Genomic DNA, 27,097 nt, shown 5'->3' with positions numbered 1-27,097 from the left:
CGGTGGATTCACCGCAACCTCCGGTGGTGGGCATAAAATATCGAGCTGCGACTTGGACAGAGCGGGCAGCCCACGACCATGTCTCTCACACGCTTCGGAGCTGCCTTGGGTCGTGTAAAATTCCCGCCGCGCCTGCAATGGCCGCAGGCGTAAGTCAATCGCTCAAAAGCATCCCCACATAACCCGTGCTACAAGCTAATACTATGCAGACGAGCACTGTCAAGCTCTACAACCCGCTTGATAAAGGCCGACAATGAGCTGAACTCAGTCAGTAAGTCTATTACTCAGCCGAAGTCGCAAGGCGCCTCGCAGGCCATGCTGTATGCCACCGGCATGGACGAGAACGACATGAACAAAGCCCAGGTGGGCATCTCGTCCATCTGGTATACGGGCAACCCTTGCAATATGCACCTGCTAGACTTGAACAACAAGGTCAAGCAGGGTGTGGAGGAGGCGGGGCTGCTCGGTATGCAATTCAACACCATTGGCGTCAGCGACGGCATTTCCATGGGCACGAAAGGCATGCGGTATTCGCTGCAGTCGCGAGACCTCATTGCCGACTCGATTGAGACGGTCATGGGTGGTCAGTGGTACGATGCGAATATTTCGATCCCCGGATGCGACAAGAACATGCCTGGGGTTATCATGGCTATGGGACGTGTCAACCGCCCTTCTCTCATGGTCTACGGCGGCACAATTCAACCAGGTTGCGCCAAAACCCTGGGAAACCAGTCAATCGACATTGTGTCCGCGTTCCAGGCCTACGGTCAATTCATAACTGGGGAAATCAACGAAGAAGAGAGGTTCGACATCATCAGGCATGCTTGCAACGGCCAAGGCGCTTGCGGAGGCATGTACACCGCCAACACCATGGCCACCGCCCTCGAGGTCATGGGCATGACGCTCCCTGGATCTTCTTCAAACCCCGCCAACTCAAAGGCTAAACAATTAGAATGCCGTGCCGCAGGTGGAGCAATCAGAAACCTCCTAAAAGAAGATATCCGACCAAAAGACATCCTCACCCGCCAAGCCTTTGAGAACGCCATGGTTGTCGTCAACATCACTGGAGGCTCGACAAATGCCGTCCTCCATCTCATCGCCATTGCAGACTCTGTCGGTATCGACCTTACCATCGACGATTTCCAACGTGTAAGCGACCGGATACCTTTCTTGGCAGACCTCAAGCCCTCAGGCAAGTACGTCATGGCAGACATTTTTAACATTGGCGGAACCCCAGCTCTATTGAAGTTCCTCCTCGCAGAAGGCATCATTGATGGAAGTGGTATAACCGTCACCGGCAAAACCCTAAAGCAAAACCTCGAGCACGCACCAGATTTCCCCGCGGATCAAGACATCATCCGCCCCTTGAGCAATCCCATTAAGCCAACCGGTCACATCCAAATTCTGCGAGGCAATCTCGCGCCCGGCGGTTGCGTCGGCAAAATCACAGGCAAAGAAGGCCTCCGTTTCATCGGAAAAGCAAAAGTCTACGATGCTGAGGACGACTTCATTTCCGCGCTCGAGCACGGAGAAATCCAAAAAGGCGAGAAAACCGTCGTCGTAATCCGTTACGAAGGCCCAAAGGGCGGCCCGGGCATGCCTGAAATGCTCAAACCTAGTTCTGCCATCATGGGCGCCGGGCTTGGGCAAGACGTCGCGCTGCTAACGGATGGTCGCTTCAGCGGCGGCAGCCATGGCTTCTTGATTGGGCATATTGTGCCGGAAGCGCAAGAAGGTGGGCCGCTTGGGCTGGTTCGTGATGGGGATGTAATTACTATTGATGCCGAATCGAGAGAGTTGAATTTTAATGTTAGTGATGAGGAGTTGGCACAGAGGAGAAAGGAATGGACTGCACCACCGTTGAAGTATAGTAAGGGGACTCTGTTTAAGTATGCGAGGTTTGTGAAGGATGCGAGTCATGGGTGTGTTACTGATGCTGTGTAATCGTTTCTGGTAAGGCAAGTGGACTGACTGTCTTTTTCTTTGCATGTTTAGCGGTGCGGGGAAAAGTTGGAGTTGGGGTGATTTTACTTTGAGAGGAGGTTTGATCTGGATGGCGGATTTGGTAGAGCTTTCTTATTTGTGGTGGGTGGGACCAAGATTAGCTGTATGCAGTGCGGATTTGAGGGAGCTGACTCACGCGATATGAGATTCAGAAATGCGAAATGGCATCTATAAAACTGATTTAGGCCGATCTTGTATGTCGCGCTTGATGAAGATATCCCCCTTCCACTCCTCTACCCATCCTCAACACAACACTTCCTTCCCCTTTCCTCAGTTCCGTGTCCCCATGAAAACATACCTTCCGGCATCAAATTCCCCAGTTTCCCCTCCGCCGCCAGCTTCTTCACTCATACCTCCTTCCACTCCTTCCTGTCTCTAATATCAGCCAAGGTGGTCGATAACTCTGGCATCTTCTAGTCGCGTGTCTGTGGTTTGATCGTGATGTACCCTGGAAAGGCTGGAAGTTGGTGGGTGTGCGGTCTTGAGATTGGGATTGGGATACTGGGGTCAGGGTAGTGGGGGCAGGGGATTCGGGGTGGGCTTGATGAAGTGATTTAACTGACAATTGTAATCCAGGCCTATGCTAGTTTTCTATCTGGATCCAGAGCCGTGTGGGGTGCTGCTGACGTCGAAGGGCCGCGATGCTGATGCTAGTGCCTTTTTCTGGTTTGATGACGACGACAATCAAGTTGACTGTAAGCGAATATCCTAGTCTTCGATTAAATACACAAGGTGCGTGTGCTACACGAAGGACGTCATATACGCGTGAAGCTTCGTTCAGATCCCACCAACAAAGCTACCTCATAAGTATCCAGAGAATCATTTGGGTGGAACTGCGCTTGGCAATTAAGATTGGAAGCAAGGACGAAGATAGTGTATATTGAAGCTGTTGGTGAGCGTTATCTAATTACATCGAGAGAAAATTATGTAAGGTATATGTAGTTATTAGGGTGCTTGCAAGCTTATTAGAGGGATAATACAAAAGTTTGCGAGGAAAATCGGATGATAATACATGCACAGAAAATGTAAGGAAGAAGCCAAAAGACAGTCTAGGAAATTAACGGTACAAAATCGAAACAGGGTGATCGATTTCGTCAACGATCCCGGAGCTGCAATCTACCACCCATAGAGCAAGCCTATAGAACGCACTCAATTGCAGAAGGTGAAACGGACCCTTTCAGCCTCACATTGATGCCCTCCATACTCCACACATTCTCCCATCCTTTTTTCAAAAACCCTTCTTTTGACGTTTCGGCGAATGAGAGAGCTCGTCACCCGTCACTTCGGTCTTTCTATTTGTATGATAAGCCCGGACAAGCAGTCGCTAGTCCTGGCAATTTATGCCCTCGACAACTTCATGTCCACCACCACCCATACAACGTATTCCCTCTGTTAAGCTCGCGATCCCTTGGAGAGTCATGTGGTGCCTCCACCATCTGCCGGTATGGTGCAAGTGTGTATACTCCATGCTCATTACTATTGGTCAAAATGTGATTAGTATGTTTGAGAGGAGGAAAATGTAGCATGGAAGAATACGGCACTTGACTAACCTGCAAGACTCCTGGGGTCTTCGAAGACGTGGAACAATTGCACCATATCTGCTGAAGTGTCTAGCTTCGGATTATTCCCCCGGAAGGAAGAACCCATTTGGAACCAAGAATCCTGCAGCCCACTAGCGTAGATTCGAAACGAACATTTTGGCGGGGGTTGGCTATCCTTGCATGTGCTGCAGTCCGTCGTCAGGAGCCTGCAATTCCGAGAAATTGGAGCCTGAGCGTCATCTCCTGTATATATTGGATCTCCGATGGTGAAATTGTACAAATTATAATCTCTCCACCCAAAGGCGATCTGTAGTGCCTTGTGAAGATCGTAAAAGGTGGCGCTTGCTGGGCAGGACAGAATACGGACAACGTCAAGGTCGGAGTCTGGCCCAGATTGAAGGTGGAACTTTAGAATATAGTTCGTTTCCGGGCATTGTGGAGTTGGGGCTCGCACCAAGCTTGTATCTGACTCGGAAGCTCCAGCTTGGGCGGAAAAGGACGAAGGGGAGCCAGGACGGTGGAGGTGCCTGAGAAAGTAGTTTATATGCGAACCTGGTGACGCTTGGGCCTGCGGTATGCTCTTATCCGACTCGGGCGCTTGTACGGAAAGCGATGAAAGGGTGTCGTTGCTGTGGTAAGGATGCTGCGGAAGAGAAGACGTTCGCCGGAGACCCCAGAGGCGAGAAGAGTGGATCTTGGTATTCAGGTGGGAGAGTCGCTCAAGCGTTGAAGCTGGCGCGAATAAACGATGCCGAGAAGAAAGCGAGGTTGGATATGTAGGGCTCGAGTGTCGAAGACAGGACACGTAATATGAGGGTCTTTGGTATGGAGAATTTTGCTCGAAGCGACGCACATTGTCTTCGGTCAGCTGGTCTGGGGAGTATTGCTGGGACCGTCGCAAATTATCCTCAGTCAGTTCGTTCGTATTTGGCATTAGGGGGATAGGAATGCTAGATGACGGATTGGAGGTAAAAGCGTAATGTTACATCGAGGATCAGTGAAATGTGAATGAGAGGAAGAGTCTTAAGGAGGAGGCTAAAGACCAGAACTTCGACTTGGAGACCTTGCAAATGTGGTAAGTGCGATAGATAGGAGTACATTAGAGGTAGGAACGACTTCCTGACCTCACCATATAGACATTGACATTTCAAGAAATTTCACAAAATCATTCATACTACAAAAGGTCGTATCCCAAGTCAAAGTCACCCAAGAGCGTCCAAATTTATGCGTATTCTTCGTACTTTCCCATTATTTCGTCTTAGCATTATACTGCAAGGACACCCGAGGCTTTCGAAGCGCCCTTAACACCATCCAGGATATTGTTGGTGTTACCCGAAGCTAAATACCTAACGCGAAAGTATTGCGAACTAACCTTACTGGAAAGATGAGTCTGTAGGGGAAATAGGTTATGAGAGGCTCCGAGGATTCGGGGAAATGCTTAGGATGAGAGAGATAAGGAAATCCATACTAGAATGAATGATTACACCACCTATAATTTTGCTGATTATAGTAACATCAATGTTGGGGAATGTAAGATGAGGATGGGCAAGGCCTTCGGAATGTGAGAATATCGAAGCGAGAAAGGCGACATAGGAGGCGTTGAGCACTACGAAGGTCTGACCGAAGGTCCCGAGGTCGAGAACATACTGTTACCTTCCGCGGGCGAGCTTGATCATGTTGCCAGCAGACTGAAGCGGCGCCAGGAAAAGAACGGAAATGGCAGTGGTGATAAGGCTAGGGAAAGCTACAGGACGAACTCAGGGAGGTCGGTGAGGTATCCTTCTGACATTCCATGAAAATTCCTCAATTAGACGCAGCGATAGTCTAGTCCAGGAGAGGGAGCGCAGCCTATCACAGACTACTCTTAGACGGGGCTAGCCTTAGATGGTATTGCGAATCGTAACGTCATTCTTACCCTGTTAATTGTCTAGGGCTAGAGCATATAGCGTAGCTTAGTCTCGCTCCTCACCAATACCCTCTCCGGAATGAAGGTTAGAAGCGAAACTAACAACAACCGTAGGCTAAGCGCTAACATATCTATCGGATAAGAGATCTACACATCATGGGTTGAATGGTTCCCCAATTGTGACAGCTATTGTGTACTGTAGCGAGCCAAATTAGCCCCATAGCCTGATAAATATGTACCACAAGCCCCTCGATGTGAAGGCGAAGTCATCCGCATGACGCAACTATCACCGGATTCATGGATGCTACTGGGATGCCGACATGCCGATGGTGTGTCAGGTGCAATTGCGAAAGCCCGACTCTGCTTAATACGGGCTGGAAGAACAGTCCCGTAAGTGATGCTGCTAGTGATGACACTGGCCACATAGACGACGTCAGGGACGAAGATTACAAGAATTGAGATGAGCTCATATCACTGGTCAATAGAGAACGCGAGTGAGACTCCATACGACTAAATTCTACGTCATCAACTAGCGCGGCTTTTTACGCCATATATCTACCTCAGAGCTCTCTCTCGCTCCTCAGACCTTACACAATCGCTCAGTCTACCTAGTTTGGCTCTCACCACCTAATTGGCCACTCGCAAATCTATATGCCCTCCATCCGTCAGCTTTAACCGTGCAATAGTTAGAAACACCTAGGTAAAGCTGATAAGGACTACAACTACCGGTTGAATAACTGTGGGGATTACCTGCAGGCATGGTCAATCTGACAAAGCCCTAGTATGGCAAAGATAGAGGTCCTCATAACCCCGCTAGTAAGACGGGTATGAGTAGCTCATAGATATAGATATTTGAATTGTTTTACATAGCCCAAATCTCAAGTGCTTCAATATTGCTCTCGAAAGTCGACGAATCCGTTTCCATGTTGAAAAGATGTAGTCCATTTGTGAAATGTATATATCGAAACTGAGTACCTAATGAGAGCCCATTGAGCTCCTTTTGGGTCTTCAATTTCGCTGTCCGCACCCCTAAGCTGCCCCTCACGCCGTTGCGCTCCCACCATACCGGTACCTGAGGCTTACAGATATCCTTGGCCACGTTGGTTAGTTGCTGCAGCCCTTCTGCTTTTCATTCGTAACACCCACGACCTCTCGAACTGGATCCCTGGCTCCGAGGGTAAGTAAAATCCTCCCATGGCTCAGCCTGACTCATGGTCCGCCCTGTCTAACATCAAACCATCACACCACTCAGTAGAACCAATTTTTAATCGCTGAGTAGTTTGTGTGACACGTGACCCCGCGTCAGGGTGAATGTGGGTCATGGACTCACACTCGTTTCCTTTTGAGGACTAGCACCTACCTGATTAGGAATAGCACCCTTTTATCTACTGTATAGTTGCCTCAGAGCGCTCTCTCGCTTCAGAGACGTTACATCTCATCGCATTCGGCCTAGTTTGGCTCTCATCACCTAATTGACTGCTCGCACCTCTATATGCCCTCCTCTATCATCCATCACCTCCAAAATCAGCCCTACGATAGTTTGCCGCTCCCTTCCAGACACCTGGCAATATTAGAAATAGAATAAGCCTAAGAACTAGGGGCTAGGAGAAGACGAGCCGAGCTTGAAACCAATCACCGGATATATCTAGGATATTAGAATTTGGAAGGATAGGAAACCGAAGAGTAGGAATATGGAGGATGAAAGCATGGTTAAATTTAGGTGTTATTGTATTGCTACATAGATCTGCCAAGTGCAAGTAGAGCGTCTAGACTTAAGTCTAGTGTACGGAATCCACAGCCAATCTTTCACTACGACAGTTAGCTGTCCCATGTATGGTATACTTCCCCTCACTAACACCACAGCGTTCTCGCGACCCACGAATGATCGTCTGCCCGGGTAGAGCGACGCGTCGTCGACGGCATCCTTGTCACCCTTCGTCAAAATGAGTTGTATTTCAACAGAGCCCACCAGCGGAATTTTATAGATATTGGAAAGGTCATACCCTGTTGTGCCGTTATGGCTTTCCCCCTAAACTTGGTGATGTATTTGAATAGCTCGATGTACTAGTGAGAATGGTCGCTCAGGAAGCCAAAGACTGGAAGGTTGCCGACATGTACTTGTTGTTAACGGTTACAGAGCAGGATGATATCCCCATAATAAATTTTTGGTTCAATAGACGCTGATGAAGCAACTATGATCAGCTGTCTTTGAATACGTGATGAGCTTCGAAGTGCTCCAGAACATGAAGATAGCTGCTGGAATCCAGGCTACGACGAAGGATCTATAAATGACAGGACGGTGTTGTCGAGAATCTGTCAAAATGCATGGATGCGAGCGGCGAGGTCGAATAAGTATTGATCGTCGTGCTTCTGTTTTGAGTTCGTTGTGTAGCCGTACAGTATATGAATATCTAAGGCACCTGGGTCCATGTCCAGCCTGCCTTGGATCACTCTATTTCATCCTCTCTTATTATCCGTACAGGGAGCAAAAGCCTCCGATAGGAAGCTTAGCTGGGCTGTGCGGAGATTGTATGTTGTCTGCCTTTCCGGTATTTTAGGCCTCATAAGAAATTCTCGCACGAGAGGTTGTGTCACACAAAAATTTTTCCCTACTACAATCTTTCGTGCGAGTGTTCAAAAATATGATCCATGTCTAGCCTGCCTTAGGTTTCTCCGTTTTATCATCTCCGGTCATCCATACAACATGTAAAAGTCTCCGATGGGAAACTAGCCTACACTGCACGGAGATTGTAGGGTTTCTTATCGGTGATATGTCAGGGCAACGAGAGCGCCAAGTTTCCTGTCGAGCGCTTTTGCAAACAGCATATCTACATACGATGTCTTTAGCAAGGCGTCCTCTATATTCTGTTTGCAGATGGACATGTGCTTCTTCAAGCTCGTTTTAAGTCTCACAACGGCCCTCGCCGTTATCAATGGAGGTAAAAGTTATAACGCCAACAGTAGCATTTTCTGCTGTGGTTGTTGATTATCATTTGGACTAGGAGCTGTCTGGTATTCTCGCGATTATGGGTGCTTTTTGCGGTCGAAGCTTTCGTGCGAGGAATAGGTGGTTGTGTAACTGGGCTTTTATGTATATTAGTGTCTATCCCTTCTCGCGAATTCTAGAACAGGGTGCAATATTCTTTACATTACATCTAGTCTAGGACGTTATGGCATGGCATTTCAAGGACTCTCCTTTCGCCGAAAAGCTTTGCTGCCCTTTCCTTTTCTGTATTCTTCATCGTTATTCACCTACCATATCACGGTGGTCATTTCTTCTCACCTGTACCTTTGGGTAGTGTAGTGCTATCCCTAGATACCAGTCACCATCTATCACAGTTTCAACGTATACTTGGTTTGTAGAATGCTTTCATCTCTTCCTCAATAAACTCAAAGCTCCCTCATCAAAATGCGGCTAGAAGTAGGTTATTGTTTACAATATCCGGAACAGTCCGCGGCGTCAAATGGAGTTCGTGGGAATTCCACGAAAATCGAGAACTTGTAGGTGGGCATCTTCTGTATGGGGCCTATTGAAAGCGGCTAACTGCTGGCTGTTGCATCTCTATGTTATCGGGAGAGCCATCGAGCACTTTCGAATCACCGCCAGTGGCTTCATTCATTCACGTCAGTGTCTCTTCAGACGTCGTAAGTGGGCCAGCCTAGGGCCAGATATCATCACAAGAGTGATAAAATTTCAGATATTCTTCTCAACGTACTGAATCTGGCTATCGTACCTAACAATAAACTCGGCAAACATTCTGTTCTCGATATTCTTGGTTTTGATCCTGCGGACCGACGCTCTGGAACCCTCTCTAACATATAGTTATCCGTTCATTTTAGCAATTTAGCATTGTGGTTTCGATGGGCAAGCCACCGCACACCCTACAACAGCACATTAGCCACTCAAATTAGGGAAAAAGCACAAGCTGAATCAGATCGGGCTTACCAGCAACACAACCCGCAGCGTCTAAATTCCCAGCACATCTTTCAAAACAAGCATCTTGAGACTTGCAATGCGTGTTTTCATCACAACAGGGACTCCAGTTGTTGTCGCAGACTGCCCTCTTCTCGAGATCCCGGGTTTCAAGCGTTGCGGCTTCCTCAAGGGCGAGGATGTTGTCGTATTCGGCCATAGCGCGGAGGCCAAATTTCTCTGGAACATGTAGGTTTTAGCATACTAGGAAACATGGTGGATGATAGAAAGAAATGTACCAAGTGGGTGGGGCGTGGAGGCTACGGCTGCCCCGATAGCGAGAAGGATGGTAATAGTGAGTGATTTCATGTTGACGCGAGTGAATGCTAGTTTACTGGCTTGCTAGTTTACTAAGTCGATGAAATGTTCCAGTTCCGTTACTCGAGTTTCTCGCCCTAGGTGAGCATACCCCGAGTCTTTATAATTCTGGTGCTAACACATGTTGTCAACTCTTAATGCCACCCACTCTTCAGGCGGCTGCTCACGAGCTACGAGGTCATTTCTCTTCAGACACAATCTAATACTAATATTAAAGACCCCGCGAAAGTTTCAAGGCCAGAAATCTAAAGCCTTGAGCTGCTCAAAGCTCAACGAAATGTCTCGTCGATTGCTCCGGAATAGGGAACCACAGTACATCCCCTAGTTGTATCTGAAGCTTTAAAATCCTCCCTTATAGCGCCTTGATTTCGTTTACACAAAGGCTCATCTCATGGCTCACTTCTTAGCACTACTTTCTTATGTGTTGTAATCTTAAACCAACACCTATCTTGATGATTACTGAAATAAAGATCGCGACCTGATACACTAGGGCTGACATAATTTAATGGAATAGAACATTATTCGACGTCAGGTGAATACCTAGGAGGATTTGAGACTAGACCTTGAGGCGTGGGGCGTAAGGCAGAGGAGAAACAGAAACTCTCCGACTTGCAACACACTCAAGCGATCACAGATAAGATTAGTGGAGGAGTTACCCAGCACAATTGTGGGAACAAAGCAGATGTCTCGCGGGCATTTATCCTTCTCATTATGTCAGCACCAACATTATCAGCCGTAAATATCAAGCCATGCATTGTAGTCAAAAGTCGCCAAAGGGAAACCGTGCGTTCATGCCTCGAGCTACTCCCTGAACTCGTACGAGAAATCATCTCGAGAGTCGAGTCTGCTAACGAACTCTAAGACACTAAATTTTTTCTAGTTAAAATGTCTAGTTAAAATGTCTAGTTAAAATGTCTAGTTAAAATGTCTAGATAAAAAAGCTCTAGTTATGTGAAGCTTACTATAATAGCCTAAAGAATAACTAGAAGAATGTGAGAGGTATCGAGCAGGAAACACAGGTCACAGAGAGGGAATGCAGGATAGGGGGGTGTAACGAGAGTAAACCTTAGGGTCGGAGGCAGAGGTACGGAGGCCGAGGAGCCTATATACCCCGTGCTAAGCCCTTAGGGTACTCAGGGGCTGGATGGCTGTAACATAACCGCGACAAAGAACTACATATACTTATAAAAGCTATAGTTAATAAGAACTTAACAATAATTAGTTAACTACTAAAAACTTTAAGAAGGAAAAAAAGCAGTAAACTATTAGCTTAAAACATAGGCTAGGTGTGATAATAAGCGTAGTCTCCACTACTGTATAGATGTAAGGCCGGATGTCCCAGAACGGGCCTCACCTGACCTGTGCTTCGTATATACGCACGAATTCTAACAAGCGAGGCTTGGTAGCGATTCGTCTCTCTTACAATATACTCCTACCTCTCTAAGACCTTGCTCTCAGTGCTATCCGTGCTACCTACTATCCCATCTTTACAATAGAGCTAGTAGAGCGAGGTAGAGTAGGTTAGCTCTATTTTAGTCTAGATATCTCTAGAACTGTTTTTAATATTGTAGAACATATCTACTTAGCTTAGAATGTCTATCTATTAGCTATTTAAAGTAATGTACTCCTAGTTTATTAGTGCTATAGTTAAACTAGCTCTTTACACTAGTTCTAAAGTTATTAAATTCCTTTTATAGCTGTAGTCTACTAAAGCTTAAGGTTGTGTTAATTAGATATTAAGTTTATATATTTTTAATTTAATAAAGTATCGCTAAGTAGTTATTAAGATAGTGAAAAATGAGACGCTAGAACTAAAGGGTAAGGTGGATACTAAAAGAGACCGACTCTTCATTTGATGGCTCAGATGAAGATTTGCAGAGAAATTGACGGTAAAAGATGGAAGTACAATGGCAGGCAATTTTGCCCAAGTTGAAGTATGCTTGTTTAAGTGGGTACACAAAAGATTTGAGAGACATTAAATGCTCGTGACTGAGAGGCACCTGGGCAGAAATCACCCAAGTGTCGTGATTCGTTAACATAAGAAGCCGAGTGTATACTATTTTAACATCCCCAACGCCAAAGTTCCCCAGTCCGGCCCAGGTCCACTTTTTGTTTTCATCTGGTTTAGAAGGCCCTCAAGTGATGTTGCAAGGGCACCAGAACCCTGCCATTTTTGCTGTGACACCTCTAGCATAACGAGCGCATTTGAGTATAATTGCATGAGATTTTCCTTGTCAATGGTGGACATGTTTTGGATCAGAATCGTCCCCGCTCGATACACCCAATGGGGGGTGAGATAAATGTGGATGCAGCCGTGGGCTACTACAGATTCTAGGACATGCCAGGCGGTCGCCCAACAAGGATTTAAAAGTAGGTACGTTTGGTGAAGAGCGAGACGTAGACATGGGCCAAGGCGCGAATCAACTCCATGGGTGGCAGGATCGACTGCGGGAGGGAGGAGAGCTCGGACAGAGTGGTCGCCTTTGCGAAAACGATATTGGAGGCGGTAGAGAGAGCAAAGGTAGCGAGACGGGTTGTTGGGGCTAAAAGAAAGCTCCCACGACTGTTATTGGTTGTCAGTTATTCAGTTTGTGAATACGCGGCGATATCTTACTGGCTCTGGGAATGTGGCAGGTCGGTCGAGCACCGAAGCGATCTCATTTTCCATACTGAAGATAGTCGAATGCATGTTTTCGACCAATGCTGTATCTTCGACCCCCAAATCCTGCAGCTCTAAATCAAGACAAAGCCTGGTTGCCAGTGCCACTTGTTGTCCGATGTTTCCGCTTTTCGGGTCGAATAGGCTATTGATAGCGAGTAAGAGGACAGCGCGTAGCGTGTCAATTGTTGGTTCCACAGTCGAGGCGTCCAAGTTGGCCATGGCATGTTGGAAGCACTCGGCCCCGAAATATTGATACTTTTGAGATGTTGCATGCTGGAAGGATAGTTTACCGGAATAGGGATATCTTGGGGTCTTTCCAGGAACCACATGACAACCGATTGAATAGATCATATAAAGAGCAAAGATTTCCGAAGCAGTGAGGGTCGTAAGGTCAACATCTGGAACAAGAAAGCGAGAATTAGGATCCAAGATCGGGTACAAAGGATGCACAATCTTGAGATAGGTTTGAACAAGTTCATTGTAGTTCATGGGATTTTTCCAAACCATTTCTACATCATCGTTATCCAGATCTCCGGGTGGTCCGGGGATGGCCTGTTGCAACCTCGGGGATGACACGAGACATGATTGAGCTCCGAGGTAGCGATAGCTCCCACCTGCGTACGCAAAGTGATGCACATATGGATAAAGATCAGAGGTGACTGACTCGGCGTGTGCTGATGGCGCCGCATTGGTTTCTCGGGGAGTCTCCCCAGGAGTAACTGGGGCAGGATTTGCACGGGAAGATATATTGCGCACGTGATCAACCAAAGCCGCAATGTAGCTGTGAATGTCAGCTTTGAGTACCAACTAAAGTCAATAGTGGACTGCCTTCGGGGAAGAAACTCATTGCGGCCATGGTCGAAGAAGATGCAGTCCTGTCCAGCTTTGGTACATTGTCGGCATTTAGGCAGCGTAGTGTCACATCCACGCCGACAGTCTCGGCATCTTTTGCACGCCGGAAGAGCTGCTATGAGAGCATCAAGATCGATTCCGGTTGATGGATTGCTGAGGGCGGTCGACATGGCTCGCCATCGTCACCGAAGGCAATGCGTGAAGGGCGAGAAGGTTGAGGGAAGAATCGGCGGAGGGTGGCGCTGTCGGCGCTTGAGGGTCTTATCGAGCGCGTCCCTGCCCAATCCGGTGAAACGGCCCGACCACACAGGCGCGGTCGGATCGTTGTGACAGCATGGATTGGATTGCCATCAGCCTTCGCATTCAGACCTGAAGCTTCCTCCATCATCCGCATGGCCATGAACATTGCACCCACGACGGGCGCCCGCAGACCGCTGATCGCTGTGTGTCGCGATGCAAAACCGCACAAAAGTTCGCCGCCGTGTGCTCGCCTGTGCACGGTGCAGAAAGCGAAAGCTCTCGGTGAGCCGCCAGTCACGCCTCGCTTCATGGTGTGTAATTCACTGACCCGTGCTTGTGCTCAGTGTGACGGCAAGGTGCCTGCGTGCTCGAGATGTGTTGACGCAGGTGTCGCCTGCGTTGGCTTCGACTCGTCGACGCAGCGTGAAGCACCCCGCAGCATTGCGGACTTTTTGGAAATGCACATTGCCAAGCTTGAGGACCCAAGAAGCTCTCCTTTAAGACGGCTACCCCGGCTGAACGCCTCCTTTCCCTCGCCCGCTGCTTCGCATGATTCCGATGGGCATTGGGCTCCAGACGGATGTACTTACACCGACAGTCTTGTGAACCAGGCCATGGAAGATGTCACTCCCTCGTTTCTTGGCATCTCAAAGGCCACTCCAATATTACGATGCGTGGTAAAGGGGACACAGATCCCGTCTAGGAAGGGGCCTGTTGGAGCCACTGATCTCAATGAAAACCACCCGAGATCCATTATCAACCCACAACCAGCTACAAGCGGCTTGGATGTCATTGAAAGCAAAACCGCCGTCCAGCTGTTCCACAACTTCCTTGACCGGGTCATCACTCAATATCCTATCTGTCATCGGAACGATGTAATTTCTGCTTTCAATTCTATCTATCACCCTGCATCTCAGCCAGGCGCAGACTCTCCCCGTAATAGATATATCATCAGCATCATCATGGCTATTTCCCTCTCTACAGCTGCCAGAACGAAACAACGGCGGGCTAACTCGATAGCCTTTTCCCTAGTTCGACACGCGATGCAATACATTCCTGTCGTTGCTACAAACGATTTGGCTGGGCTCCAGGCCATGCTTCTCTTGACGCAATACACGTTCCTAAACCCAAGCATGGCGAATCTGTGGCTCCTAACCGGCCTTATTAGTCAGGCGGTCATCGACCTCGGCCTCCACCAAGAGTTACCGAACGATGCCCAAGTCACCCCTTATCAACGGGACATGCGACGGCGCCTCTTTTGGTGCGCTTGGGAAATGGAAGTCAGTGTTGGTTGTGCCTTTCTCCGTCCAATCACGCTACCGACTAGATCTATCAATGTTGCATTTCCTGTCGAGGTCGACGATATGGCCGTCACTGAGGCGGGTATAGATCTCACAGGGCGAGTCTCTAAATTCACCTCTAGACGGATCTGGCAGTTCCGTCAGATTGAGGCGGAAATAGTCTCCGTTCTCCACCAACAGGAACCTTTCCCGAAAGACTGTAGCTCTCTGGAGCAGTGGATGCAAAGAATTGAGGCTTCGATACTTGAATGGCATAGCGAGGTTCTCCGAGCTGGAGCCGCGAACTCTGATCCAGGGTTCGCATCGAGATGGAAAGAAATGTTACTCTACGCTAATATCGCATACCCTTACATCTTAGTGACTCTTTTCCGGCCATCGCCGCGGATACCCAACCCAACAAAGGAAAATCTACTAAAAGCATTTGTGGCGGCAGTTGAAGTCGCAGACGGATACTGTGAGCAATCCAATGCCAGTTTTGGAAACATTAAGTATGTCTTTCACCCTTGCCATCACTCTTTTTCCTCCGCCGTGGTCTTCCTCCAAGCGTTGGCACGCTGTAAAGCCGAGATATCGGACCTTTATCCTTTCGAGCAAGTCCAAGAATGGATGGCAATATTTTCAAGATTCTTTTCAACCATTGCCGAACGATGGCCGGCCGCAACTCGGTGCTTAGAGGAATATGAACGACTTCTTGCCCCAACGAAGAAAGAATACCTGGATTTCCTTGTTCAGAAAGCAAACAATGTCCCGCCACAGACTGGGCCATTCGGGGATATAGTTGGAGAACTGTATAATTACCCTACGAATCTTGATGAGGCTTTCAATTTCTGGAATGTTCTCAACCCCTCTACTACGGCGGATACCACAGAATCCCTCGGAGCGTATGCATATGTACCCAACGATTGGAACGCGGAATTCAACTTTGGTATGGATTTAATGCCGGAGACATTGAATTGAAAGATTGTTTTGCTCTTTGGCGCATACGCAGGGTAGATGCGATACGCACATGTGTTATATGTCTAAATCTGATCATACTTTGGGCAACGGAAGAAGGTGTCCGGCAAGCCTTTGGTGAGAAATAAGCATAGGGCATATGACCCACAGATTTTACGGTTTCAAGGTTGACTTCAGTACCGTTGGCTAGTGGCTTTCATTTGCTCCATTATTTTCATTTCTCCATGACAACTCCAACTTAGTTGCGCAGCTCGACGACTTAACTACTTCTATCTATTTATAGTTTTCTTCTGAACACATCTAAATATTGATTGGACTCCCGCCTACACCGTTCCAACCTGCTTTCGCTATCATTTGCGTTCTCTCTTTGAATCAAGGTCCTTTCCGACTCGTCACTGTCTGGAACAATGCCTTGTGACTTCACCTCCTGGAGTACATGCTTAGGAATCACAACACCCTAGCCTCCATCATGCACGGCACAACAGTTAGGTCGAAACCAAAGCCGATTGCTTCTACAGCTCCAAGGAAATCCAGAAAATGCCATAAACTGCGTCAATTCTCGCGTTCTGCAGAGGGCTCAGGATGACTACAGCATAGCTGGCGGCTTCCGCGGCGAGTTCGAGAAATATCTTAGGCCGTTAAAGATTATTTAACGCTAGAGACTGTTCGAGAACCGATGTAGGGAGAACATGAAGAAGATAGCAACAAAGTTTTCGTCAGTCTAGTAAGGAGCTGGGTTGATGAGTTGGAACGGTCGTAGTTGTGAACCCGAACGATCTCCCATGTCCACACGGCAATAAGGAGGTAACCTACAATCGCAGCGCCGATCAATGCTCTAATTCTTCGTTCCCCTTGGTATTTTCAGATGCTTTCTTCTCTCGCTCTCCGCATTAAGAGCTCACACTTCTTATGGTGAAAGACTCTCTGAAGCGAACAACGGCGCGGGATCTGAATGGCGGCTACGATGAGCGAAAGGAGATTTCGTATCCAATTTTGTTGTGAAATGCATTCCCAGGGCCACCGTATACAAGGAATCACTCAGCATGCAATAGTACAGGGGAGGTTACAGCTGACCCCGACGACTCTAATAGCTTAGCTGACCCTGTAATGCTAATGCACAAACCCTGTAAAAAAATTTTGCAAGAACATAAAAGTTAGCTAAGGTTCTTTAAAGTTAGCGCATTAGCTTTAATCTCCTTCTACCTACTTAGGTAGCTGCTAAATTACTTTTGTATTAAGACCTAGTCTTAATATGTTTTAAATACGTTTGTAACTTATTTTTATATTGTAACGACTCTCATGAATCGTTCCATCTCGGGTCGCCCGTAGTCAAACAAACAATCGCTGCGATATTATAACGAGGCCGTCACCGGCAAAAGCGAGTTTCCTGATATAATGTAACGGCGCAGGCAAGACAATGGGTCCGAATGCGGTAGGAATCCTTTCGTACGAGGCCTATAGGTGTCAATGGAATTCCCAGGCCGTTGAGTCCCCACGCACTCCCATATGCCTCTGAGTGGGTTCCTACCGCATTCGGACCCATTGTCTTGCCTGTGCCGTTACATTATATCAGAAAACTCGCTTTTGCCGGTGACGGCCTTATTAATAATACTTAAGCTACCCAAAGGTCGAGAGTTCGAGTCCCAGCGATCACTCTGGCTTAAATTATAGCGAGGCTATAGTTAGGGTAGAGCAGATATATATCCTCAGCGTTAAAGTCTTAGGGACTAAGACTGTTAAGGGGGGGGTAGTGTAACGAGGTCGGCACGGTCAACCACGTGGCCTTCTCTCGCTCATAGAGGTTTAGGCTAGGCTAGAGACAACCGCTAGTGCTAGTGCTTACCCTAGCATTACCTATATATATATTATACTATGCGAGAATACTTAGCTTAAGTATTCTCGTGCGTACCTTTTGGTACAGTGGGGAAAGTCGTATAGTATCGGCTTGGCAGACGGGGCGCCTACCTCATTACATACATAAGAGCTCTATTAACTGTTACTATACCTTTTAAGTATTAATTTGTCTTTCTTTATGCTATATATTTAAAAGAATTCTTATTTTTAGTTCTTTTTATCTAGGTTTTATAGAATTTTTACTTTATTTGCTTTTTTTTACAACTATAATAAAACTATAACGTACTTCATGGGCGATGTAATGAGGTAGGCGCCTGTCACGGTCAACTTGGACATGCCTCGGACTCTCCCCGGAGAGCCCTCGGCCCAGCCTTGGGCACATGACGTCCCGTCACGTGCCCCAGCACATATATATATATCCTCTTACAAACCCCTAAGTCTCCTTAAGGATTTATCTATTAATACTATTCTATACCCCCTTCTGCGCTTTACGCTTTCTGCTTTATAGTGCTCTTATAATTTAAATTCTTTATACTTTTTTATAGAAACATAGTTAGTTTAAAAAATAAAAGGCTACTTTTACTACTACTTTTTAAGCTTTACTTTAATTAAAGAGCTATAATAATAATAGCTAACAGTAGTTACACACATAAAAGTAGGGCTACAGCTACTACCCCTTCTAAGGCTGTTCTAGAGACGCCTTATAATAACTCTAGTACTTAACTTCTTAAGCACCTTACATCTTAGCGCCTTAACTAAATTCTACTAGATTAGCAAGTATAAAAAGTAAAAAATAAAAAATACTAAGTTTTTAAGTTAAAAAAATAAGTAAGACTTTAAAAACTATTAAAAATATAGTTAAACTAAACTTAAAAACTTTTTAAGTTATACTAAATAAAAATTAAATAACTTTTTTATTACACTAAGCCCTCTAGGTTTTAGAACTCTAGGGACTACTAGTTAGCTCTTTATAGGCTACTTACAGCAACTATTAGTAACAGAGGCAAACATAATACGCTGCAGTACTCTTCTAGGGCAGGCCTAAACTAGCTCTACTGCTGTTTTAGTGCAACTCTTAACTAATAAAGCATTTATATAATTACTTTTTATAAAAGCTTTTTAGCTTAAAGCTAAAGAAGCTTTAAAAGCTAAAATTAGTTAAGCTTATAAATAAGCCTAGATTACTTTTATAACTTTTAGCTTATTTTTTAAAACTACTTTAGATTAACTTTAATTCTAAGCTAGCCTAGATAAGACTTTAAGTTAGCTATTTAAAATTAAAGCCTTTTTAAAGCTTAGCTTTTTAAAGAAGTCTTTAACTCTATAGTAGGTAGACACTTAAGTAAGAGATATAAATAGTATCTAAAAATACATAGACTTTTTAGATAACTTTACTAATTAAACTTAATAAATTATTAACTAGATCTAGTTTAAAGTCTATAAAAACTTAATTAGTTACACTATTAATAAAGGCATTATTAAAACCTAGGCTTAGCTTTAAACTAAAGTATGTAAGCTTACCTAAGATCCTCTTTTAACATAGTATAAAAACTACTATTACTTTTAAAATATAAAGTAGAAAGTAAGTAATATATTTAACACTTTTATTACTTAGCTATTTTAGTAAAAAAGTTTTTTAAAAAACACTTCTTTCTAAACCTCTAATAAAGAGAAACTTTATAAGATTAAAATTATTTTTATATAAAGCTGCTTTTTAAAATTTATTTAAAAAGAAATGTAGCATAATAGCTTACTTAAGTCTATAAACACTTAGCTAGAGTTTAAGTGCGCTGTACGCAACACTAAAACTGTTGCTTACTCTAAGTAAGCTTTAATAATGCCTTAGGCTAGCTCTAAAGACGCTTTAACTTAGAAAAAAAAGCAGTTCTGCTCTACCTTAAACTCTTAATAGTAGTAGAAAGATAAAAGATAAGACTAGAAGCTTATAGGCTAATTAATAAGCAACTAATAGTCTTTAGTATAAAGAACTAATACTACTACAATAACACTTTAAAAGACCTCTAGTAAACATAAGCTCTACTAAAAAAACTAATTTAACTAAAAAAATAATAATAGTATAAAAAAAAAAAGCTCTAGTTGTAAATCTTACACACTTATAACTAGAGCCTAAATTAAATAGTAAGTAGCTTTATATTATAGTTTAGGTGCAGCTTAAACTTTTTAATAGTAGAATAACTATTCTTTATAGCCTTTATAACATAGGTGCTAAATTAAACTTAATAAACGCTAGTGTTATTTAGAAATATAGCCTTTTATGTAAGCACTACTATAAAAAGCCTAACATAAGCTTTATTAATAATTACTAATTATAGTTAGAATTACTATATAATCTTTCCCTTGTCTGCATAGATAATAAATGTACTAATAAAGAAGTTAGCTTTTAAAAATTCTAGTTAGCTAATTTTTTAAGTTATAACTTAATCTTAAAGTATTCTTAGCTATAAAAAGCTAACCCTAAAATTTATTTTAAAAATAGTACATTTAAGTAGTAAAAGAATAATAATAGTAGAATTTAGTTAGTATTTACTAAGAAGCTTCTAAAAAACTTTAGTTTTAAAAAAACTACATACATGCTGCACTCTACCTCTTATACTATTTAACTAATAAGCAATAATGTTAGGAAGAAAGCCCTCTTAGAGGAACTGCTTTAGGGACACCCTAAACCTGCTCTGCAAGCCCCTAGGCCTAGTAGCAACATAGTGCAGGATGTAGAGTACTTTTATTATTAAGAGCTACTCTAGTTAAAGAAGTACATGCTTAAGATTTAAAAGTATTTTTAAAAGTATGTTAAAATATTTTTAAAGCTTTTATAGCTTTTTAAAGCTATAGCTTATTATATAGTAGCTAGTATCTATAATTAAGGCTACTACTAGGCTACACTGCCTACAGGCGTTGCCTAGGTACTTTCTAACAATAGTAATAAGTATCTAGGCACTAATAATGCTAACAACGCTCTAGACTCTAAGGAACTTACATATATTTCCTCTAAGTTCTACTCTTAGTAGTACACTTTTAGTAAATATTATATAAACATCTTTAAGCTAAATAGTAAGCATAATTATGCTATAAAAATTAAGAAAAAAAAGAAGATTTTAAACTTTTTAATCTATAACCTCTTCTGCTATAAACTAGATATCTTGCAGGAATACCTTAATGCAGCCTAGAAGAAGGGTTAGATACGCCTAAGCAGGTTGCTAGCAGGTGCTTCTATTCTCTTTGTCCTAAAACTAGATAGGACACTGCAACTTTATATTAACTATTAAGGTTTTAATAAAATTATAATTAAAAACTAATATCTTATTTTACTTATAAGTAAAATATTAGATTACTTATTAAAGGCTAAAGTCTTTATAAAGCTTAACCTTTATAACGCCTACTATAGGCTTTGCATTAAAGAAGAGGATAAGTAGAAGACTACTTTTAAAACGCAGTATAAGCATTTTAAGTACTTTATTATGCTTTTTAGCCTAGCTAATGCCTTAGCCACCTTTTAGTCCTATATCTATAGGGCTTTAGAAGGCTTGTTAGATAAAACGTGTGTTATTTATCTAAACAACATCCTTATTTAACGTACTTTATAGGCGAGTTGCTCACACACCTAAGTTGCTTACTTTTGCTAAGACCCTACTAAACTACCCTTCCTACACTAATGCATTCCCCACAACACTACTTAGACGCGCTAAAAGAACGTTAGATACAGCTTGCGCTCTAAGCTTTTAAATAAGACATAAAACTCTTAAAGAAATGTGCTATAGCTATATGTAAGGTCTTATAAAAGATAATAAATAACTACAGCGCTAGACAACCTTTATAAGCTAATTCTACAGCTAAATTATAGAAGCTAGGCAATAAAAAGAAGCAGGTAATTGTTAAGACTATACTTAAGCTATATGCGCAAGGAATTTCCCCTTAGATAGCATTTATAGCTAATATAGCTAATTCTTTGCGCGCTAAGCATAATCTAGGCTATGTTTGCATAAACTAGCCTAGTATGTTTATAAAGCGTTATTTAGAGCTTAAAGTAAAGTTTTAAGCACAAGTATAGTTAAAAGATATCTAGCTAATTATAAACCCTATCTTGCTAAAGTTGTACGTGTTATTATCCTAGATGCTATACTTAGCTTTAATATTCTCTACAAGGCTAAACCTGCCCTAAATTACCCTAGGACTCTTATAGAGAGCTCTTTTATAGTTGTACTTACGCTTAAACGTTACTTTAAGCTTTAAATAACGCTTTACAAACATACTAGGCTAGTTTATGCAAACATGGCCTAGATTACGCTTAGCGCGCAAAGAATTAGCTATATTAGCTATAAATGCTATCTAAGGGGAAATTCCTTGTGCATATAGCTTAAGTATAGTCTTAATAATTACCTACTCCTTTTTATTGCCTAGCCTTTATAATTTAGCTGTAGAATTAGCTTGTAAAGGTTGTCTAGTGCTGTAGTTATTTATTATTTTTTATAAAACTCTACACATAGCTATAGCATATTTCTTTAAGAGTTTTATGTCTTATTTAAAAGCTTAGAGTGTAAGCTGTATCTAACGTTCTTTTAGCGCGTCTAAGTAGTGTTATAGGGAATGCATTAGTGTAGGAAGGGTGGTTTAGTGGGGTCTTGGCAAAAGTAAGCAACTCAGGTGTGTAAGCAACTCGCCCATGAAGTACGTTACTTTAAAAATAAAAAGGACTATAAGTAATATATTTTTAAAGTTTTTAATTAACTAGTAAAATAAAAACTATACTATAAGGCATCTAAATGTTTTTTTAAAACAAAGGCTGTTAAGTTTCTAGGCTTTATAGTTACACTAGAAAGTGTAGTAATAAACTTATTATGCGTCTAGATAATTAAAGAATAGCCTAAGCTAAAGAGCTTTAAAAACATCTAGGTATTTCTAGGCTTTATAAACTTTTATTAAAAATTTATCTATAATTACTTAGAGATTACATGCCTACTAGTTAACTATATAACAGCTACTTAAGCTCTAAGTCTACTCTGTAAGGGCCTTAACTTAAAAAAGAAGAAAAAAGTAAAGTAGAATTATAAAAGTTTTATAAAGTAGTACTAGAAATAGTTCTAGCCTAAAAAGGCTTATAACACTTTCCTAACTTTTAAGTTAAAATTTATAAATGCTTTAGTTTTCTAGCACTTTAATTTATTAAAGCTAGTTATAATTATTATAAACACTTTTAAGTTTACTATAGTAGTAATACTGCTCTAGCCTTAGTTCTCTAAGCTAGTAGTAAATTACTACTAGAGGCCTATAGCCTTCTAGAGCTGCAAGTTAAGCAGCTTATAACTCTGTTAGCATACGCACAACAAAGAGTTGTGCGTGATTGTAGAGAGCTTTAAACATTAAAGGCACTACCTAGAGTACACTTTAAGCATAATCTAGGTACTCTTTAATTATAATAATTTATGCTATTTTATAATAATAAAGAAGCTCTCCCTTAAGTAAGCCTACTAAGTAGAAGAGCTAGCGCAGTTTAATTTTAAGATTAAATATAAGCTAGGTCTAAAAAACCTAGCTAACAGACTATCTAAAAGACCTAATTACATAAAAAAGGTTTCCTTAGAAGAAGTAAAATTACTATAAAACATAATGCTTTTAACTTTATAATAAAAGCTTTAGGTGTAGGCAATTTAAACATTTACAGCTTATTGCGCTAGTTAGGCAGTGTATAGTATAACTTCTCCTAATAGTGACCTAGCAAGGTGCTGTACTATACCTAGAAAATCCCTAAATCTACCTAACATAATGTTAATTATTAGAGGTACACCTTTATTAACCTAACCTATTGTTCCTACAGACTATAGCAGTCACAGGGCAGTTAATCCTAAAGTGCTGCAGGTTCTTTATAGGAAACCTATAATGCAACAATAAACCTAGGATGTTATAAAGGAGTTTCTTTGTTACTTTTATATCTATAAAATGTTATTGCTAAACTATTTTACTATTATAGCTATGTAAAATAAAAACGCTTATGCTTTAAAAGTTCTAGAACATTTTTTTAAGTATATTAAGTAAGTGTAAGAAACTAATAAGGCCTATTAGTTAAATACGCTCTTAACAGAAAGAAAAGTAAGTAAAGTAAAAAAAAGTACTCTATTTTAAAAGCATAACCCTATAGGTGTCCTGCGCAGGAATAGGAGAGTGTAGATTCTAGATAATAAAGCCTTATATTAAAACATCCTAACAAAGAACTATAACAACCTTATAAAAAGGCATTATAGTGTTAAAAAGACTACAGACTTTCTTAAAAGAAAATACTACTAGCTATACCTTTACTATAACGTTTACAAGTATGTTGCAAGGTGCGCACTATGCTAGCTAAATAAGATTTAGTAGTATAAGCCTTAAAAGTTGCTAAAACTTTTACCTCTACTTACTTCTTTATAAAGGCACTACTTACTAGACTTTATTACTAACCTACTAGAGTTAAGAGACTTTGTAGGCAGTACTTATAACTTAATTTTAGTACTTATTAACTGCTTCTTAAAGTATGTCTAGTACCTTTTTATTACTAAGACTATTATAGTAAGAAAACTAGCTACTCTTCTAAAGAAGTAATTCTTTATAAAGATAAAACTACTAGATACTCTTATTTTTAATTATAGTTTAATCTTTACTAGTTAGTTTTAGTTAGACATCTACTTTTACTTAAAGATTAACTACTAGCTTAGTACAGCTTTTTATTCTTAGACTAATAAGCAAACTAAGCATTAAAATTAAGAATTAGAGTTATTTTTATATGTCACAGTATCCTCCCCAGATCCTAGACATAACTGTATTAGACGCGTACTAGAGTATTATTAGTGCACGTCTGACACAAACACAACACAACACAGACATAAACTTAAGCATAAACTGCCTTAACACTAACTAAACCTAAAACAGGCTTAATTTATACCTAAAGCGCTTAGACTTCTAAGCTAAGTATTTAATTACTAATTTCCTTCTAAACTTTCCTATTCCTTATATAACATCTTATACCTACTATAATACCTTATGTAGTAATTAAACTAGACCTCTGTAAAGCTTTATAACCTTACTTATGCATAATTATAACATTATGTTGTGTTAAAACCTTAGCTAAGAATAGCCTTTAAATTTAATCTAATAAGCTTAGTACTTATATAACTCTAAGCTATTAAAGTAAGCTAAAAAGCCTTTTAAAAAGCGCTTACTTTATAAAAAAGCTACTACATTATAAGCTTTAAAGCTTTTTAAAAAGACTTTAAAAAATAGCTTTATGTTATTAAGCAGTCTGTTTCTGCTTTAACTTTTATTATAGTAGTAAGAACTAAGAACTTACTAGCCTTAAAGCCTACCTAAAAGTCTAAAGATAGCTTAACTTCTTTCTGCCTAACACTGCCTACAACTTATAACTTTTTTAACTTAGTAATAAAATCTAACTAACTCTCTAATCCCCTACTGTTTAATAAAAAATAAAAAGACCTACTTTTCTTTTTACATAAGCTTTAATATAAACTTAAAGAAAACATAGACTAATTCCTCTTTAAACACTTCTAGTTACTATATACTTACTCTTAACTTAACTATAACATAACAGCCTTAATTAACTTACTAATAAATAAAGATATTATTAACTTAGATTAATTTATAGTGTTTCTATAAGTAACTTATAAAGACTTAAATAAAAAGTTAATAGCCTTAAGTTACCTAAACACTTTATAATAAAAAAAAAAAGCTTTACTTTACACTTTACTAAGTTCTACTAACTTGCATTTAATATAGGCCTAAATAAGATAGGTCTAATTATAGCCTTATATAACTCCCTCTTAACTAAACTATAACGCGCTATAGTAGAAGAACCCCTCCTAAACAACCTTAATGCGTATGTAAACCTAATTGCTACCTACAATAATAACATAAGGTTCCTCTCTGTACAAGCTCTAATATGCCTCTAAACTAGCGCAGTTGCAAATAAAAACCTTAATGTAATAAAAATTAATTTAAATTATGCTTTAGTTAGTTCTAAAAAGCGTAAAAATTATAAAAAAAAAGTTAGTACTTTAAGTGTAGTAAGCATAGTTATATCTTTTAAAACTACTTTATTTCTCTTTTTTAAGTCTATATAAGTAGTGCTGCTAGCACTTATTAAAGATCTTTACTATTTTAATTTTATTTTTATAAGGGCTCTAACTTATATTTAAGCTCTAATTCTCTTTGCTACTCTTAACATAGCTGCAGCTATAGTAGTAAAAGCCTGTAAAAAGGCTTATTCTAGGGCTAAGTTGCCCTCTAGGACTAATTTAACACTAGATCTTTGCTAACTTATAGGCTAAGTCCCCTACTAATAACTAAAAGTACTAAGTTAATATTCTTATATATTTATAATAAAAAACTATATTAGCCTTAATATAAGCTTTTATTAACTTAGAAGTAAATAGTATAAGTTACATTAATAAAGAACTAGCGTGTAAACTAAATCTTTAATTAACACTACTTACCTAAATAATTTACCTAACTAGATTTAATAGAAAATAACTTAAAAAAGGTTTTATTTTCTATACTATAACTATTATAATTACCTACTAACACTATAAGGAATAGATTAAGCTTTATATAATAAACATAGAATGTTATAACCTAATTCTAAAACAACTATAGCTGTATTAGCATAAAGTTGCCTTTAATTACTAAGAGTAAGTCTTAAACTTTAACTCTTTTTAATGCTAAGATATATGCTTACACTTACACCTAAACAACACCTAAGTAGCACTTAATATAGAAGGTCTCTAGACCTACTTTTTAATAACCTAGAAAAGAACTACTTAAGTAAGGCTAATAAGCTAAGCCTTTTACTAAGATAAGCTATGTAAAATAATTTAATAACATACTTTATAGGCAAGTTGCTCACACACCTGAGTTGCTTACTTTTGCCAAGACCCCACTAAACCACCCTTTCTACACTAATGCATTCCCTACAACACTACTTAGATGTGCTAAAAGAATGTTAGATACAGCTTGCACTTTAAGCTTTTAAATAAGACATAAAACTCTTAAAGAAATATGCTATAGCTATGTGCAAAGTCTTATAAAAAATAATAAATAACTACAGCACTAAATAACCTTTATAAGCTAATTCTATAGCTAAATTATAAAGGCTAGGTAATAAAAAGGAGCAGGTAATTATTAAGACTATACTTAAGCTATATGCGCAAGGAATTTCCTCTTAGATAGCATTTATAGCTAATATAGCTAATTCTTTGCGCGCTAAGTATAATCTAGGCTATGTTTATATAAACTAGCCTAGTACGTTTATAAAGTGTTATTTAGAGCTTAAAGTAACATTTAAGCGTAAGTATAACTATAAAAGAGCTTTCTGCAAGAGTCCTAAGGTAATTTAGGGCAGGTTTAGCCTTATAGAGAATATTAAAGCTAAGTATAGCATCTAGGATAATAACACATACAACTTTAGTAAGATAGGGTTTATAATTAGCTAGA

At 41.0% G+C, this 27,097-nt stretch overlaps 5 protein-coding genes across 5 annotated transcripts; 2 read left to right on the top strand and 3 right to left on the bottom strand.

The window, feature by feature from the left end:
• The first annotated feature begins 16 nt into the window (after window positions 1-16).
• On the top strand, window positions 17-2,157 carry BDR25DRAFT_249504 (dihydroxy-acid dehydratase). Its single transcript, XM_033686021.1, has 2 exons — window positions 17-149; window positions 210-2,157. Exons 1-2 carry the CDS (start codon window positions 79-81, stop codon window positions 1,942-1,944), a joined length of 1,806 nt encoding a protein of 601 aa, XP_033554339.1. The 5' UTR covers window positions 17-78; the 3' UTR covers window positions 1,945-2,157.
• BDR25DRAFT_347851 (uncharacterized protein) lies at window positions 2,028-7,159 on the bottom strand (the record flags this gene model as incomplete). Its single annotated transcript, XM_033694326.1, has 30 exons — window positions 2,028-2,208; window positions 2,242-2,350; window positions 2,407-2,562; window positions 2,632-2,717; window positions 2,750-2,775; window positions 2,805-2,890; window positions 2,985-3,120; window positions 3,150-3,271; window positions 3,320-3,357; window positions 3,382-3,572; window positions 3,598-4,452; window positions 4,505-4,664; window positions 4,690-4,778; window positions 4,825-4,961; window positions 5,014-5,191; window positions 5,235-5,279; window positions 5,333-5,419; window positions 5,515-5,598; window positions 5,649-5,699; window positions 5,731-5,866; window positions 5,902-5,961; window positions 6,060-6,098; window positions 6,202-6,264; window positions 6,318-6,541; window positions 6,598-6,655; window positions 6,700-6,800; window positions 6,879-6,953; window positions 6,986-7,012; window positions 7,065-7,072; window positions 7,129-7,159. The coding sequence occupies 30 exons, from the start codon at window positions 7,157-7,159 to the stop codon at window positions 2,028-2,030; spliced, it is 3,639 nt and encodes a 1,212-aa protein (XP_033554338.1).
• Window positions 7,160-7,225: 66 nt separating this feature from the next.
• BDR25DRAFT_159273 (uncharacterized protein) lies at window positions 7,226-7,402 on the bottom strand (the record flags this gene model as incomplete). The annotated part of the gene is made up of 1 exon (XM_033684012.1): window positions 7,226-7,402. A coding segment is annotated over one exon (177 nt), but the record flags the coding sequence as incomplete, so codon positions are not given.
• A 4,078-nt stretch (window positions 7,403-11,480) lies between these two features.
• On the bottom strand, window positions 11,481-13,476 carry BDR25DRAFT_249503 (uncharacterized protein). Its single transcript, XM_033686020.1, has 3 exons — window positions 13,230-13,476; window positions 12,357-13,185; window positions 11,481-12,305 (listed from the first exon to the last, which is right to left on the bottom strand). The coding sequence occupies exons 1-3, from the start codon at window positions 13,424-13,426 to the stop codon at window positions 11,799-11,801; spliced, it is 1,533 nt and encodes a 510-aa protein (XP_033554336.1). The 5' UTR covers window positions 13,427-13,476; the 3' UTR covers window positions 11,481-11,798.
• Window positions 13,477-13,636: 160 nt separating this feature from the next.
• On the top strand, window positions 13,637-16,039 carry BDR25DRAFT_299416 (GAL4-like transcription factor-like protein; the record flags this gene model as incomplete). The annotated part of the gene is made up of 2 exons (XM_033689144.1): window positions 13,637-13,778; window positions 13,841-16,039. Coding segments are annotated over exons 1-2 (1,978 nt in total), but the record flags the coding sequence as incomplete, so codon positions are not given.
• Between the last annotated feature and the right edge of the window lie 11,058 nt (window positions 16,040-27,097).

This window comes from Lindgomyces ingoldianus (genome assembly GCF_010093535.1).
Source record: "Lindgomyces ingoldianus strain ATCC 200398 unplaced genomic scaffold BDR25scaffold_1, whole genome shotgun sequence".
Classification (NCBI taxonomy): Eukaryota; Fungi; Ascomycota; class Dothideomycetes; order Pleosporales; family Lindgomycetaceae; genus Lindgomyces; species Lindgomyces ingoldianus.
Note: the sequence above shows the minus strand (reverse complement) of the source record. Positions and strands in the feature narration are given on the sequence as shown.